Source organism: Dipodomys spectabilis, unplaced genomic scaffold (genome assembly GCF_019054845.1).
Source record: "Dipodomys spectabilis isolate Male_0828 unplaced genomic scaffold, ASM1905484v1 ptg000096l, whole genome shotgun sequence".
Classification (NCBI taxonomy): domain Eukaryota; kingdom Metazoa; phylum Chordata; class Mammalia; order Rodentia; family Heteromyidae; genus Dipodomys; species Dipodomys spectabilis.
Window position 1 is genome coordinate 7,625,183 of NW_024870773.1, and position 17,073 is coordinate 7,642,255.

General features: G+C 41.7%; 1 protein-coding gene across 1 annotated transcript in view; it reads right to left on the reverse strand.

Annotated features, from left to right (window-relative positions):
* Positions 1 to 17,073, reverse strand: part of LOC122113312 (amyloid beta precursor protein binding family B member 1 interacting protein) — a 92,012-nt gene that overhangs the window by 21,307 nt on the left and 53,632 nt on the right. The window contains 2 exon segments of the mRNA XM_042686306.1: positions 11,685 to 11,806; positions 13,318 to 13,477. Of these exon segments, the coding sequence (XP_042542240.1) occupies positions 11,685 to 11,806; positions 13,318 to 13,477 (282 nt within the window).

Sequence of the window (17,073 nt, forward strand, 5' to 3'; positions counted from 1 at the left end):
ATGGACCTGGAAATCTGCATTGCAATATATTTCCTGAATAATTATTATACACACAGTGTTCTATGGAGAACTGATGCTTGAATGCTTGAACAGTAATAAAAGTGGCTAGTGTTAGTACTTGAATAATTTCTCATAGTCAGAACTAGTCCTTAGTCTTTAGATTTCTCTCTCTCTCTCTCTCTCTCTCTCTCACACACACACACATACACACACACTTTTGTTTCAGGTAATGAGATGTATGACATGTACTTGAACATTTGAGAGATTAAAAACAACTTTGGTGGTCATGAAGCAGATTGTAAAAGACTTCTCTGACTTTATTGTAAAGTAGGCCAGAGATCTAAAGATCCTCATAAGAAAAGTTCTGGGTGTGGGGTGTCGGGGGTTGGGGGGAGTGTAATTGTGGAGATGGGAGGGCAGGGGTGGTAGGGGAAAAACAAAGGAGGAGGCAATAATGCTTAATAAGAAATATACTCATTACCTTGCTCATGTAATTGTGACCCCTCTGTATGGTATTTTTACAATAAAAAACTTATTTTTTAAAAAAGAAAATTTCCATGGGGCTGGGAAGGTGGTTCAGTGGTAGAGCGCTTGCCTTGCATGCCTGAGGCCCTGGGTTTGATTCCTCAGCACCACATAAGCAAAAAGAAAAAAGCCGGAAATGGCACTGTGGCTCAAGTGGTAGAGTGCTAGCCTTGAGCTGAATTGCTGAGGGACAGCGCCCAGGCCTAGAGTTCAGACCCCACGACTGGACCAAAAAAAAAAAAAAAAAAAAAAAAAAGAAAATTTCCATACAAGAAAACAAATGCTATTATTCTGGAGAAAAATGATAAAAAAAAAACCCCGAAAAGTTCCCATTCTAACCTCAAGCAAAAAGCCACGTCCCTGTCTCTGAAGTCACAGAACCCAAAGAATCTGAACAAGCAGGCTTTGCAAATTTTTTGGTGTGGGATGATTGGATTTTATTCTCCAATCATATGAGACCATGTAAAAAAAACAACAACTCAACTTTCCCTGTTTTATTTTTTTTGGAAGGTGTCTTTATTTCTGAAGACTCCAGTGTTACAGAGAACTTACAGTAAGCTGAGTGCCAGTAATGCATGCCTCTAATCCTAGTTACTCAAAAGCTGAGATGTGAGGATGAAAGTTTGAAGCCAGCCCCGGCAGGATAGTCTGTGAAACTCTTATCTCCAATTAATCATGAAAAAGCTGGAAGAGGAGCTCCACAGTGCAAGTAGAGTGCTAGTTGTATACAAAAAAAAAAAAAAAAGTTCAGAGACAGTGTCCAGGTCTTGAGTTCAAGCTCCAGGACTCCTTCCTCCCCCACAAACTTGTATTAAATAAAATCATGCATTCTTCTTTTGTTAATCTGTTATCCATTATAGAGATCTCAGCCATAAACTCAGTGATGAGCAAAGAAAAAAAAACCTTGACTGAGGCAATGTCAGTGATGCTTGCAAAGTTGATTTTTAAAAGCTGCTTCTAGTAAGACAAGGATGTTCTACTGCCTCAAATCGCTTTCCCCAGAAAAAAGCAGTACCATCTGGAAAGAGGGCTTGGTAAAGGGGGAAAAAAGAAATTCTCTTGCCCTACCCATACAAGGCAGGCAGTCATAGCAACTCTCCTATAGCAAACACAGATGAAAGCTTCACTCATTTATTTAATCAAGGCTTTATGTTCTGTGGAAACCTTTAGAAATGACGACTCAACAATTCAGGGAAACCTGTATTTTATGCTAAGTTTGGGGGCAAACTTTGGATGAAACCAAACATGATATAATAAATAAACCAATGGTGGTGAAGAGGGTGTCAAGATTCAACAAGGCCTGTGTTCAGATTCCTTTCTATGTTGGTCAGACATTTCTTCCAGGATAGGAGCAGGCCACTCATCCCCTGAGGACCTGAATGAAGGGGAGGAGATCCAAGAGTGGTCTTCCTGGGTTTTATGGCTTGCTTTGAACATTCTAGTTTCTAAAACTTGCTTTGGGGAATACATGGAGAAAGGAGGGTGGAAGGCGGGAGTCATAGAGAATTTCTTGCTTCTGAAGTCTTCCAGCTCCAAATAGCCAATATACCAAGGCTATATACTTTGGGGTATCATGGTCAGAGCCTCTATCTATGACCCTGCCCTGATCTGCTTTAGAGGGTTTCTTCTTCCGTTACCCCAGCCTAGTCATTCCTCTACTCAGAATGGTGAGTTGTAGGGCTCAAGGACAGGCCACCTGAAGCTAATGATCTCTCTCCCAACCCTGAGTCCAAACTCCATGAACCCGGAGTCTTGGGATTTCCTGCCCACAAGATGATGATTCAGCCTGAGGTTAGACTGATATTCAAGCTTCTTTATCTTCCTGCCTAAAACTCTAGGTCATAGATCAAGGTCTAGGTCAAGTCAATTGTGAGCAGCCCATCCCAGAACATACCTTCCTGGAGAGTTGTTCACAATTACTAAGGCCTTTAATTCTCACAATATACCTTCATATTGTAAGGAAATAAAGTACATAGGTGAAGCCTCTCCAGGAACACACTGGCATCCATTTCTACATCTTCAACCTCTCTGGATATTTTTTCGCCCCGAAAGTAGATCTGTCTTGAGACTGGACAGTTCTCACAACAATTACCCTTTCACATTTTAGAAAGGAAAAGGCAACTCTTACATTCACAAGGACCTTACTGCCCTGGGGTATGAAGCTCAAAGACCCGAAACAAAGGGATAAGTTGAAACACTATTTTAAAAAAGGAGAGGATTTATAACTAATCCTACTGGAAGCCAAGTGATGTCTAATTCTTTGCTTTTAACACAATGGAAGGGACCTAATTATCTCATCAGCCAATGGATGAAAAGAACCATCCTTGATTCTTCTGTGACTTTTAGCTAATAATTCAGAAGGAGGTCAGAGAATTGAATGGCATGCTTCTGTTCCTATCTATTTATTAATGTGAACCCAAGTTTTCTAACACTTTCATCTATAAAAATGTACTCACACAGGTGTAAAAATGAAGAATACAATTGATATAGAACCTTCATCTCTGGATCCTTGAGTTAATCGGAGGGAGGTTCCATCTATTTATATCATTCTGAGATGTTCCACACTTTTTACTTTTTATGCCAACATAATGTCAGAGTTAAAATGTCTTTTTATTTTAATCCATTGTATGATTTAAGTACTTTGTTCTGACACTAATATGCCTTATGGTAGCCAAAAACAACGTCTTACTAATTGACTTATAAATATAATTTGTCAAAGAACAGGATAAGAAATGAAGAAGACTTTCAAGCCCATGGATGGATTACAATAAGGATAAATCTGCTGAGAAAATGGAATTCAAATGGTTCAAGGAGGCAAAAAGGAAATAAAATAAAATATACCAAATATTTAAAAAGTATATTGTGCAATATCAAGGGTGAGCTATAAGCTGAGCATTGGTGGCTCACACCTGTAATCCTAGCTACTCAGGAGGCTGAGATCTGGAAGACTGAAGTTCAAAATCATCCCAGGGAGTAAAGTCCACTAGACTCCTCCTCCAAGTAACCAGTGTAAAGCTAGTTTGCACAAGTGACTTAAGTAGGTAGAGTGCCAGCTGTGAGCAAGGATGCTGAACAAGTGCAAGGTCCTGAGTTTAAGTCCTGGTACTGTCCCCCCCCCCCCAAAAAAAAAGAAAGAAAAAGAAAAAAAAAGGAATGAATGTCAATGGGTGACAAAGATGAGTCAGTGTTTATTTACTGAGGGTAACAAATACACCATGATGATGGAACATGTTGACAACTGGGTAGACTGTGTATATTGGGCTATGTATAGGCCCTACACATTTTTTGCTCATTTTTTTGTGAGTAAACAAAATAAAGCCTATTATCAAAACAAATTCTTACTTAGGTGCTTCTTGAATAAATGCTGAAGTGAGCATGTTAGTTTAAGCTTATAATCTTAGCTACTTGGGAAGTGATGATCAGGGGATCCATCTTGGCTTAAGGCCATCCTGAACATGACGCTCATGAGGATCCCTCTCCACCAATGGCTGGGTGAGGTGCTGTGCACCTATCATCCCCAGCATAACAGGGAAGTATAAGTAGAAGGATCCCAGCCCAGTCTGGCCTGGGCATAAAACAAGACCCTACCTCAATAATAACAAATGGGTTGGTGAAGTGGCTCAAGTAGTAGAGCAGCTGCCTAGAAATGAGACAGCCCAAGTTGAACCCCCTAGTACCTGCAAAAAACAAGTGGATGCTGGTAAAAACCAAATTCACATGTAACTATATTTAGTTTCTACTGGATAATGTCTAAACTGGCCATCCCATTCTTTGCATCCACTCAAAGTTCTAATGAGAACATTGGATGTCCACAGACAGATCTACGTGGTGATCTAAATTTCTAAGGGTTATGCAAACACAAATTGTTGTGCTCCACCCACAGAAGTAGCCACAACCTGAGGCTGGACATACATGGGTATGCAGCAGGAAGGAGGTAAGTGAGCAGAGAAAGGGGTCTCTCAAGATGGCGAGGAATGACAATGAGCAGGACAGACAGAGAATAGCAGGGATGAAAGTCTAAGGGAAGTATGGGTCTAAGATGCTTATGCGATCTCCATAATGCTTCATCCCCCGTTCTGCTAGTTGGAAGGTGTGGTCATCCTTATTATCTCTCACTCCATCATCTGCCTCTGTACCCTTTCAACAATCATTCTGAATAAATTCCAGATAGAGCAGTATCTGTTCTTCTGACAACACTATACCACACGGAGCTAATAGCAGAGGTACACTTAAGCCACGGCTCTGCAGAATTGCCCAAGTTCCTGGTCCTCACTGGAGCTGTAGCTAGTTAGGTTCATATGTGACTCCTTCTTCTGGGGGGTAAAGCTAACACAAAGACTTCCACAAAGTGTAGTCACCTTTAAATGGGATACAGTATAGCAGAATCAGCAGGAAAATTCCTTAGCACCCACTTTGTTCTTCATTTTGGACTGAGGTGACCTGTTACCACAAGACACAATCTAGACAAATCAACTTGTTGTTGGAATTCCTTTCTAATTAAGCATCTTTTGACCCATAAATTTGCAAACGGATTTCTCTCCTTAAACTCTTTTTTAAAAAGATAATTTATTATGAATAGCAGTATTGGAAGTCAAACCATTTACTCTGTTATGTTTTGTGTTGTTGCCAGTCTTGGGGCTTGAACTCAGGGTCTGGGTGCTATCCCTGAGTTATTTTGCTCTAGGCTACTGCTCTACCAATATAGCCATGGCTCAACTTCTGGCCATTTATTCTTGGTAGTTTAATGGAGAAAAGCATCTCACAGACTATCCTGCCCAGGCTGCTTTGAACCTGTGGATCTTGAGATCTCAGTCTTCTGAATAGCTAGGATTATAGGTGTGAGCCACCAGTGCCTAGCTCCAATTTCCTTTTATATATAACTTCATATCATGTCCAATAAATTTCATGTTGGATTGGATAGGTGTGAGTCACCAGCGCCAGGCTCCAATTTCCTTTAATATATAACTTCATATCATGTCCAGTAAATTTTATGTTGGACTGGATCCTCTGAGCCCAAAAGCACGATGGCAGAAGCATTTACAAACCAAAAAAACTGAATTTGTGTGTCTGAGCACGCACCTTGTCACCTAGTCAGCATGTGATAATTCCTACTGAGACTTGGGTGTGTGAAGTCGCTTTTCCAGTCCTGAGTGGAAGCAGATGCCTTATAATTATGCCTGTGTAAGCACACCATGAACATTGGAGACTCTTTCTTACTTGCTGTTTCTGATAATTGAGGTCAAAGCCTCCCTTTGCATTAATTTTCCTGCCTCCTCTCCAAATCTGCCCTTAGAGATTAGTAATTTGTAAAAGACTTCTATTAAGTGGTGAAGATTTCAGATAGGGATTTTTTTTTTGCAGATAGGGATTTTAATGATAAGAGTCTTACATAGTTTTGTCAGCATAGGAACTGTAGAAAAAAAACCAATCCTCTTTGTTACTTTCTTAATCACATTGCCAAAACATCTGAGTCTCTCATACATCAAGGGGGCTATGGATAAGCCAGAACAAACAGATTGACTTTGAAGCCATGAATGCAGAAAGAACCTGAGTTGTGGACAGTCCTGGGACTTACACCTACAGACTTAAGCGAACCCTTCTCAGCCTCTCCAGTGAAACTATACATCGATGTTTGTCACCATATTGATATATTTAAGGCAGATGACTTAAAGAGGTTTCTTTAGCTCATGTTTTTGGAGATTGGGGGACACACATGGCACTGGCATCAGCTCAGCTCTGGTGAGGACATCATGACAACACAACAGCAGAAGGCACAGACGACATCTTGAAACAGATGGTCAAAGAGAGCTGGGTGGTGTCAGACATGCTCCTTTTCTATCACTCTCGTGTGAGGTATAAATCCAGTGAAAACACCCCCAGTCTTTTTCATGGACAGGGCCTCCCCATTGGCTCAAGGACCTTTTGCTAGGCCCTACTAGATTCCACCTGCCACACTAAGGACCCAGTTCCCAACCTATTGACTGGGTGTGGACAAGCCACAGTACTATGCATATATGCAGTGGATAGGGGTTTCTTTAGGCTTAGGGCTTAGAGAGGTAGGAACTGCTCAGTTATTAGTTTTACTGCTCCACTGAGCTGGCACATAGTCTAACCTTGACTGCCTCACCTTGGAAATTACCAACTAATGTAGTGATGAAAAAACTATAACTATCAGCATAGACTGCTACTGAAACTCTTCCGCTTTGTCTATAGCACTTTGTGCTTTGCTGTCTTTTTTAGGGGGAGGGGGAGAACAACTGGGGTTTGGTCTCTTGCTTGCCAAACAAGTACTCTACCAGTTGAACTCAGTCTCCAGTCCTTGGTACTTCGTCGTAAGAGTATACCATGCATCTGGACCTGGTGGCTTATGCCTGCAACCCTAGCTACTCAGGAGGCTAAGATCTGAGGATTGTGGTTCAAAGAGAGCCTGGGAAAAAAGTGCATGAGATTCTTATCTCTTATTAATCAGCAAAAAGCCAGAAGTGCAGCTGTGGCTCCAGTGGCAGAGCATTGGTCTTGAGCAAATAATGTTGGGGACAAGCACAGGCACACACACAAACACACACACACACACACACACACACACACAAGAATATACCATGCTGATGCTGGGTGTAGTGAAACATGCCTGTAATCTTAGCACCGAAGAGGCTAAAGCAGGAGGTTCTTTAGTTTAAGGCTAGCCTGGGCTACATAGTGAGACCTGTGTCTCAGGGAAAATGAAAACAAAATAAAAACAAAACAACAAGAAACAAACCCCAAACCTAAAAATGCATTCCGTTCTTTAACCCCGGTCCTAACAGAGTTCCCATATAAAACCCGGAAGTTATGCTTCAACTATTTTTGCACATGACTTTTTTTTTCCCTCCAGCTAGATTGTAAATTACTTGAGGACAAAGACAGCTTAATCTGTTCATTGTCCATGAATAGACAAAGCTATGCATGGAACAGATGCTCTGAAGACACCTGTGAAAGCCAAATATCTATGGGATTAAATTCCATGAAAGGATCCTCAGGTAAGTCAATGCTGCAGAGACATTTAATACGTTGATAACTTTTTGTAGAGACTATCGAATAAATCACTCAGGATCTGTCTTTTCTTTTGTACAGTTCTGGTTAAGTCCAGCCCTGTGTGCACAGTTCATTTTTAACTGGCTCTTAAAATATTTTAGAGTCAGTACTGTGGTTTGGAGCAGTTGGACAGGAAGGTCAAACGTATATGCTCACAGACTTGGAAAACCCCGAGTTGTGGGTAGACACTCACAAATGCAGGCCACGGTGGGGAGTTAGACTTCAGAAAGAATTTCCAACCTCAGTGAAATGCAAGAGTGTTAGATATCTGAATTATCTTTTTTTTTTTTTGGTCCGGTCATGGGGCCTGAACTCTGGGCCTGGGCGCTGTCCCTCAGCTCTTCAGCTCAAGGCTAGCGCTCTACCACTTGAGCCACAGTGCCACTTCCGGCTTTTTTCTTTTTGCTTATGTGGTGCTGAGGAGTCGAACCCAGGGCCTCAGGCATGCAAGGCAAGCGCTCTACCGCTGAGCCACCTTCCCAGCCCCGATATCTGAATTATCTATCGAGACATTGCTGAAGGACATCTACAACAACTTGATGAAAGGAATTTTTCTGGAAAAGTACATCTCTAGTTCATTTCATTCTTTTTGGATTGGGATTAGGTTTTAGAATTAGAAAGAAAAGACTCCTGTTACAAATTCACCAAAATCCATGTTGGAATTTTTTTTTTTCATCCTAGTTTTGGGACTTGAATTCAGGGCCTGAGCGCTTCTTGAGTTTTTTTTGCTTAAGATTACTGCTTTACCACTTGAGCCGCCCCTCAACTTCTGGCATTTTGGTGGTTATTTGAAAATAAGAATCTCGTAGACTTTCCTGCCTGGGCTGGCTTTGAACCTCAATCTTCAGATCTTAGCTTCCTTAGAAGCCAGGATTACAGGTGTGAACCACCAGTGCCTGCTAGGCCCATAATTTCAGTTATTTCAAAAATCACCAAAAAGTCTCTTTTGTAGGGGCCATGACATGTGGATGAGAAAAGGCAGATTTTTCTCACTATTGTCTATACAGAGCACTGATCAGGAATGAAATCACTCAACCACACACTGAGGAAAACAATCGACTACTTCAAATATGTGTCCTCTTTAGTTTTTGTCTTTAAATAGGATGACAGATGAGTTATTCAGTTTTAAAGAATATATTACTGTCCAAAAACTTCACTAGGAGGATGTCTGCATCCCCCTATGATAAAGTAGCTTGCAGTAAAACAAGGCTACACAAAAAAACAGATAAAGACAGCTTTCCAAAAGATAGATTTCTGTGAAATCTTTGGGCTACTGCAAAGAGGGTCAAAACTCAAAGTATCAAGACCCAAGAGAGATAGGGTTGGAGGCATGGCTTAGTTGGTAGAGCATAGCCAATGAGTGAAAGCATCTGGTACCGAGTTTGAGTTCTGGTGCCCATGGGTTTAGAGGCATGGCTCATGTGATAGAGTGAGTGAAAGTGTCAGATCAAGAGTTCAAGTCCAGGTCTTGGACAAAAAAAGAGAAGATCCAGGTCTTCTGAGAAATATCAATATTTTTTGATATTTAAATAGAACTGAAAAGTTGGAAAAGGATTTGAAGTGATGCTTCACAAAAGTAGATATTCAAAGGCACAATAACACTTGAAAAACTGAAGCATTGACACTGAAAAATAAACAACTAAAAGGCACAGGAAATGCTACTCAATGTTCATAGCTTAAATAAAAAAAATAAGATGCAACACCACGGACTGCCAAGGGTATGGCCTAGGACAATAACAATTTTCCTACAGTGCTAAAGAAACAGCAGATGATTATTCAGCAATGCTTGCTAAACATAAGCATAACTGATCCAGCAAGCTCACTCATAGGTAACTATGTAGGAGAAATGTCAATATATATTCAACAAGACATATTCAAGATATTCCCACTAGCATTCATTGTTGAAGCTCTGAACTAGAAACAAGTCAAATGTCCATTACTACAATGAATAAGTTCATTTTGGTATAATCGGGTAGTGGAATACTAAATGGAAAGGAAAAAATAAACAGTAGCTGTCGAGTCGGGGAAAAATACACACAAAAGGGGGCTATAATATGGATTCTGTTTCATATAAAGTTCAAAAAAGAGGAGAAAGTAAGGCATTCAAGATCAGAATAGCAGTTGCCTTTCTAATGGGGAGTAAGTACTAGGAAGGTAAGTCTTCTGGGTCTTGAGGTGGGTGGTTGCTACAATACAGCAATCACAGTTTGTATGTATTGATTGGTTAGGTACCATGGCAAACTGCAGAGCCCTGTTCATATTCATTCTCCTCTTCATTATAGAATTATAGGATTTTTGCACAATTCCTGGGTACCATTTTTAGTGGTCTCAAGATGAAAGGTGTTCTGTGGGGGAGTTATACAAAATGGAGACCATGAATATAATTTCCCTATTTTAGCTGTGAATGCAGTCGCTCAAATAGCCACCATGTCCCCCAGCTTCTTTCCTACAACAATGTCACCGTGTTAGTAGGGTCTGGCCAATGGGATGTAAGCAAATCTTCTGATGGATTGTGTGTCCTTGGAATCATCCCTTTCTTCCTTTGGATGAGCAAATGGCCAAGTGAGAAAGCTGCCATGGACAGCACTTCACAGGAGGATGTTGCATGTTGAGAACAGAGGAATTGTTCTACTAGGTCTGCTCATCCATGGGTGGACCAGTGTGTGAGAGGGACATACACTTCTAGCTTGTTTGAGCCACTGATTAGGGGAATCGCTCTGTTACAGCAGTGTGGATGGTATCCTCACTAATTACAGACATTGAAGGTTGAATACTTGGTGCATTCAGTATTTGATAGTTACTATAAACAATAGTATTTAATTTCTTTGTTGTTAGCCCCTACACAGCCCAGGGAAAGCCTAAGAAAATAGCACGGAGTTGGGAGAGGAACATTTTTCTAGAAAGAAGCTTCCTGGAATATCCTAGTCCTGGTGATGCAGGATTGATTGACTGATTGATTGATATTGTGTGTGTGTGTGTGTGTGTGTGTGTGTTGGTACTAGGGTTTGAACTCAGGGCCTAGGTGCTGTCCCTTAGCTTTCTTTCACTCAAGGCTGAAGCCAGCTCTACCAGTTGAGCCACACCAGCTCTAACAGTTGAGTCTACTTCCAACCTTTTGCTGGTTAATTGGAGATAAGGATCTCATGGACTTTACTGCCCAGGCTGTCTTGGGACCTTAATCCTCAGATCTCAACCTCTTGAGAAGCTAGGATTTCAGGTGTGAGACATCAAGCCCAGTAAGGCTGGTGTTTTCAGTAATAACATAGAAAGTTATCTGGATGATTTGGGAATCTCTTCCATTTCTATCATTCTTAGCCTTTCCTTGAAAAAATAATTGTAATGACTCCCATGAAAATATGGCTGCTTGGGCTGGGGAGATGGCTCAGTGGTAGAGCGCTTGCCTTGCATGCATGAGGCTCTGGGTTCGATTCCTCAGTACCACATATGCAGAAAAAGAAAAGCCAGAAGTGGCGCTGTGGCTCAAGTGGTAGAGCACTAGCCTTGAGCTGAAGAGATGAGGGACAGTGCCCAGGCCCAGAGTTCAGGCCCACTACTGGACCCCCTCCCCCCCCCAAAAAAAGAAAATATGGCTGCTTGAGGCCACAATGGAAAAGGTTTAGAGTTCTCAGTGACACCCTGTTAGCATTTTAAAATATGCACAATAGTGTTTGTATTTGTGTTGATTATTTGTAGGAGGCAATAAATGCGTGCATTTCCAGGCGCACCCTCGAGTGATCCAAGCATCAAAAACCTCCAAATATGACTAATAAAGAAATTGTTGTTCACAGCAGAAAATTTTAACCATCAACAGTGTATCAATTTTACACTGGCTTAATGGAGCCCAACAGAAATTCAGACAAAAGAGAAAGCTAGACAACGACAGAGATATATAGTCCTGACCTTGGATTTTTTTCTTTCTAAATCTTCCAAAGCCTTCATAGTTTACATGTAGCCTAAAAGTTGAATTTGTGTTTACTTGAAAGAACTACATTTATGATATTTTGTGACGTAATAGTTCATTCATTATGCAGATGACATTGAAAAGCCATCACTCCTTACGTACTTGGACAATATGGGGGTCCTCTTACCTGGGGATTTTTAAATACATCGTATTTTTCCTCCTTCTCCAGAAATAGCACTTTATTTTCTGTGTCTCTTGTCCAATCGGATAAGACTTCCACAACATTTTCATGGTCTTCCAAAAACCTCTCTGATGAAATAAAAAAGATTCTTTCAGACCCAACACATCAGAGTTTCAAACTGAAAAACAAGCTGTTATTGAATCAAACACTGCCTCACAATTTTCTTCAAGGTTTCTAAACTTCTTAATTTTACATGATATCATTCTGTTACACTTCTATTATGATCAGTGTCAGGTTTTGGACCATCTCAGGGCTTGAACTCAGGGCCTGGGTACCCTCCTTTAGCTTTTTTGCTGGTGTTCTGCTACTTGAAGCCATGGCTTTATTTCCAGCTTTTCTCCTGGTTAGTTGGGGATAAGAGCCTCTCAGGATTGTCTGCCCAGGCTGGCTTTGAAATTCAATCCTTAGATTTCAGCCTTCTGAGTGACTAGGATTATATAGGCAGGAGCCACTGGCATCAGCCTTTTAATGTTAGTATGTTTTACTTTAAATATCCCCAAGTTGACGTGTGCTTTCTCTTTGTGTGGGAGGATGATAAAGCAATAACTGATCAAACAGTTTGAAATTGTGAGGTCCAGAAAGCATCATTCCCTAAACTCTGAACCAATAAAAACCTAAAAGAAGGCATTTGCCTGGAAGACAATGGGTCTTGGAGTTCTATGATGAATGAGGAGGAAGAGAACACTTCTCAAATGCCTTTAAAATGCCATCAGTTTCTGCCACTCTGCCTTGGTCTCTGGGGCTGAGACTCTTCCATGAGGCAGGTTAGGCCAGTTAGAGGGAGGAGGAAGGGGAAATGAGCGCAGACGAGAGGCCTGTGACAGAGTCACACTGGGCTTTGAGGAAACAATCTGTGACACTACCTCTTAACAGCAGACAGATGCCCAGGTTCCCACAATCTGTTCAGCTTACTAAGCAAGGAGTAAGAAGAATCCTCCTGCCACTGTCTTTCCCTTATAGACCATTAGAGAGATGGTGATAGTAATGCTTCTATTCCCCAAGGTCCAGACACCTGCTCCAACCTGAGTGTCCTTACAAAGTAATACTAAGAAGGTAAAGCATTCTTCTTCTTCTTCTTCTCCTCCTCCTCCTCCTTCTTCTTCTTCTTCCTCCTCCTCCCCCTTCTTCCTCCTCCTCCCCCTTCTTCCTCCTCCTCCCCCCTTTCTTCCTCCTCCTCCCCCCCCCCCTCCTCTTCCTCCTCCTCCTCTTCCTTCTTCTTCTTTTTTTTGGTCAATTGTGGGGCCTGAACTCTGGGCCTGGGCACTGTCCCTCAGCTCTTCAGCTCAAGGCGAGCACTCTACCACTTGAGCCAAAGCGCCACTTCAGGTTTTCTGGTAGTTTATTGGAGATAAGAGTCTCATGGACTTTCCTGCCCGGGCTGGCTTTGAACTGTGATCCTCAGATCTCAGCTTCCTGAGTAGCTATGATTACAGGCGTGAGCCACCAGCGCCCAGCAGCATTAACGTTTTTTAGAGAAATGATACATGGGGTATTCTGAGAGCCTTGAACCAAAGCCCAGAATAAAGCACACACCCACCCACAAAACTTTTAGAGTCCAGTGTGTTTCCAGGGGACTTACCAATTTGTAATTCTGGGTATATTTCATAAAGACACCAATCTATATTGTAGTCACAATGAGTTTTTTCAAAAAGATTGTCCAGAACATCTCGGGCCAACTGTCGCTCATCTACCATCAGTGACTTTGTGCTATTATCATGCATGTGCACCTTGACCACGAGCTGAGGAGAAAGCCACAGAACAAGCCAGTACATTTCAGCACCTGTACACGACTAGTTATTTAGGGTTTCAACATGGCTTCTGCAAATGGAAGGAAGAAGCACTTGTGTGCTTAGGAATATGGAGGTGAGAAACCAGTTCACAAAACTGAAAACAATCATCCAAGCTGTGGTTGTCTTCAAGACTGCCTGCTGATAGGCAAGACCTAAAGCAGAACGAGAAAGTACTGCCTTCTATGCTTTATAATAACATCTCCTCTTGCCTCAGTTTCCCAAGTGCTTCATGGGATTAAAGTCATATACCACTATGTTTGGTGGCTCGTCTACCATTCTTTGAAGGTCTGCAGAGCACACAGTGACACGGAACAATGCCATTGAGGAACGTCAAAGAGACACCAACTGTGGTAGGGAAAAGCAGAGATCAAAGGTGGACTAAGGAAAGGAGATGTAGATAGAGAAGCCAGCTGCTCTAAAAGCAGATAGGAAAATAATTTTACATTTTATTCCATGAAAAAAAAAGATGCACTGAATGAATTTGCAGTCAAGCTGGTAGTTGCAGGGACCTGAATTTACATATCTTCAATAAGGACCAGGACATCACCGGCTTTTCTGGGCAAGGTGTCTGTTTCCCCTGAAGGATCATGATTTTGAAGGTAATGAAGGAGATTATCTCATAAAGCAATGCATCAAGAGTTTGGATTTTCTTTGGGATCAGTGTATTTGTAGTATATTTACAGAATGTTAATCCTGGTCATTTCCCAGTGAGACTTATCTTAATTAAAAAAGTGATTTGAGCTGGGTACTGGTGTTCTGATGCTTGTAATCCTAGCTACTCAGGAGGCTGAGATCTGAGGATCACTACTTGAAGCCAGGTGGGCAGGAAAATCTGTGAGACTCATCTCCTGTTAATCGCAGAAAAAGCCAGAAGTGGCACTGTGGCTCAGGAGATAGAGTGCTAGCCTTGAGCAAAAGGAACTTAGGAACAGTGCCCAGGTCCAGAGTTCAAGCCCCAGGACTGGCAGAAATAATAGTGATTTGAGCTAGGTGTTGGTAGCTCACACTTGTAATCCTAGCTACTCAAGAGGTTGAGATCTGAGGATCTGTGGTTTGAAGCCAGTCCAACCAAGTAGGAAAGTCTGTGAGACTCTTATCTCCTCTTATTTCCAACTTATCTCTGTCTCTATCTCTATCTCTATCTGTGTCTGTGTCTCTGTCTCTCTGTCTCTCTCTCTCTCTCACACACTCACACACACACACACACACACACACACACACATACACACAAAGTCGAAAGAACTGTGGCTTGAGCAGTGAGCCAAAAAGCTCAGTGACAGTGCCCAGGCCCTGGATTCAAGACCTAGAACTGGCACACATAAAAAAAGGGATTCAATAGGCCACAAAATTGGCAACATGCCTTTCTCTTCCAAAGTTTGGGTTAGGTCAGATGCTGGTGGCTGATAGCTGTAACCCTAGCTACTCAGCAGGCTGATAGCTGAGGATGTGGTTCAAAGTCAGCCCGAGCAGGAAAGTTCTTGGGATTCTTATCTCCAATCAACCACTAGAAAACCAGAAGTGGTGCTGTGGCTCAAAGTGGTACAGCACTAGCCTTGAGTGAAAAAGCTCAGGGACAGTGCCCAGGCCCTGGATTCAAGCTCCCTAACCACCACCACCAGAAAAGTTTGGGTTAGGCTGTGAGCAGCTTCCTGTCCCACCTATGCTGACCTTAACAAGTTTAAAGATGGAGATGGGCAGTTCCTGTAGGTCCTGTGCAGAGTTAAGCAACAGGAGGAAGTGTATGATACAATCTGGGGGAGGAACAGGCAGTGAGCACAGCTGAAGTACTCCCCTTCCTAATTCATGCACATTGCAAAGCCAACACGGAGACATCTGGGCAGTTCCTTCTTCTTCCAGGAACCTATCAAGCAGATTGCTTCCAGATTTGCCTGAGAAATATTTTTTCTCTCTTGAAAACATGCTTCTTGGATATATTTGCCTTTTTTTTTTTTTTTTGCCAGTCCTGGGACTTGAATTCCAGACCTGGCCACTGTCCCTGAGTCTCTTTTGTGCTCAAGGTTAGTGCTGTACCACTTGAGCCACAGCGCTAGTCTGGCTTTTCTGAGTAGTTTATTAGAGATAAAAATCTCATGGACTTTTCCTGGCTGGCTGACTTTGAATGTGATCCTCAGATCTCAGTCTCCTGTGTAGCTGTGATTACAGGCGTGAGCCACCAGGTCCTGGCTTATATTCGCCTTTTGGTATATTTAAAACAATAGGCCCAAGTACCCACACTGTCAAAAATATTCATCTGATCTTAGATATGAGACCTGAAGGCTGTATGGATACATAGAAATTCCTTCCTTCCCTCCCTCCCTCCCTCCCTCCTTCCTTCCTTCCTTCCTTCCTTCTTTTCCTTCCTTCCTTCTTTCCTTCCCTTCTTGCTCTTTTTTTTTCTTTCTTTCCTTTCTCTCCTTCCTTTATCTTTCTTGCTCTCCCTCCCTCCTTCTTTCTCCCTCTCCTTCCTTCCTTCTTTCCTTCTTCCTTCCTTCCTTCTAACCATCCTTCCTTCCCTCTTTTTTTTCCCCTCCCTTAGTTTTTATGCTCAAGATTGGCATCCTGTCATTTAAGCCACAGGTATACTTCTGGCTTTTTGCTGGTAAGTTGCAGATAAGAGTCTCTTGGATTTGTCTGTCAGGGCTGGCTTTAAATCTCCATCCTTAGATCTCAGCCTCCTGAGTAGCAAGGATTCTAGGAATGAGCCACCAGTGCTTGGCTTTACTGTTTTTCTGTGGAAGACACACTCATTGTTCTCTGCTCAGAATTATTGTTGTAAAATAGCTACCAGTCCTCAGGCTGAAAATGTTTAATCTTCCTGTTTTAAAAATTAAGGAAAAAAAAGAAAAAAATTAAGGATATCTGACCATGTTTCATTCTTGTTTAGGAATTTTTGAGAAAATAAAATACATGCTGGTCTTTTTTTTTTTTTCTGGTAATTGAGAGGAAAAAAGTATTCAAGTGCATAATTTCACAATGATGAAAGGGGATTTTTTTGGGCAGAAATCACCAAGCAGATTGAATCCAAATGTCCACAATTATAGAATTTAGCAAACACAAACGTTAAGAGAAGGCTGTTGACTTTTTAACAGGATGAAATTACCCTATTCTTCACATATTTTCTTTTGTCACATTTGCTAGTGATGAGCAACTCTACACCAACTCATAGGAGCATCAGGAATCACAGTTATGGCTCATGACTTAGCAAGCTCAGTGTCTTTAGTATTCATACAATGTTCTATGGGACAAAACATTCACAAATGGAAAGAAAATCACTGCCTTTCTAATTCATTAATAGAGTTATTATATAGTGTAAAAACCACTTCTTTCTGGGGAGGGGAAGGGAAAAAACAAAATGCTTAAATAAGGATACAGGTTAACCTATTTTAACAATGAGATTTACAAGACACTATGTTGAAAATGAACTTTACAACATCAGGCGTGCAGGGTGGGGGAGAGGGGAGGAGGGGAGTTGGGGAAATGGGGAGGGAAGGGATGATGGTAGGGGAAAAACAAAGGAGAGGGTAACAATGCTCAATAGGAAATGC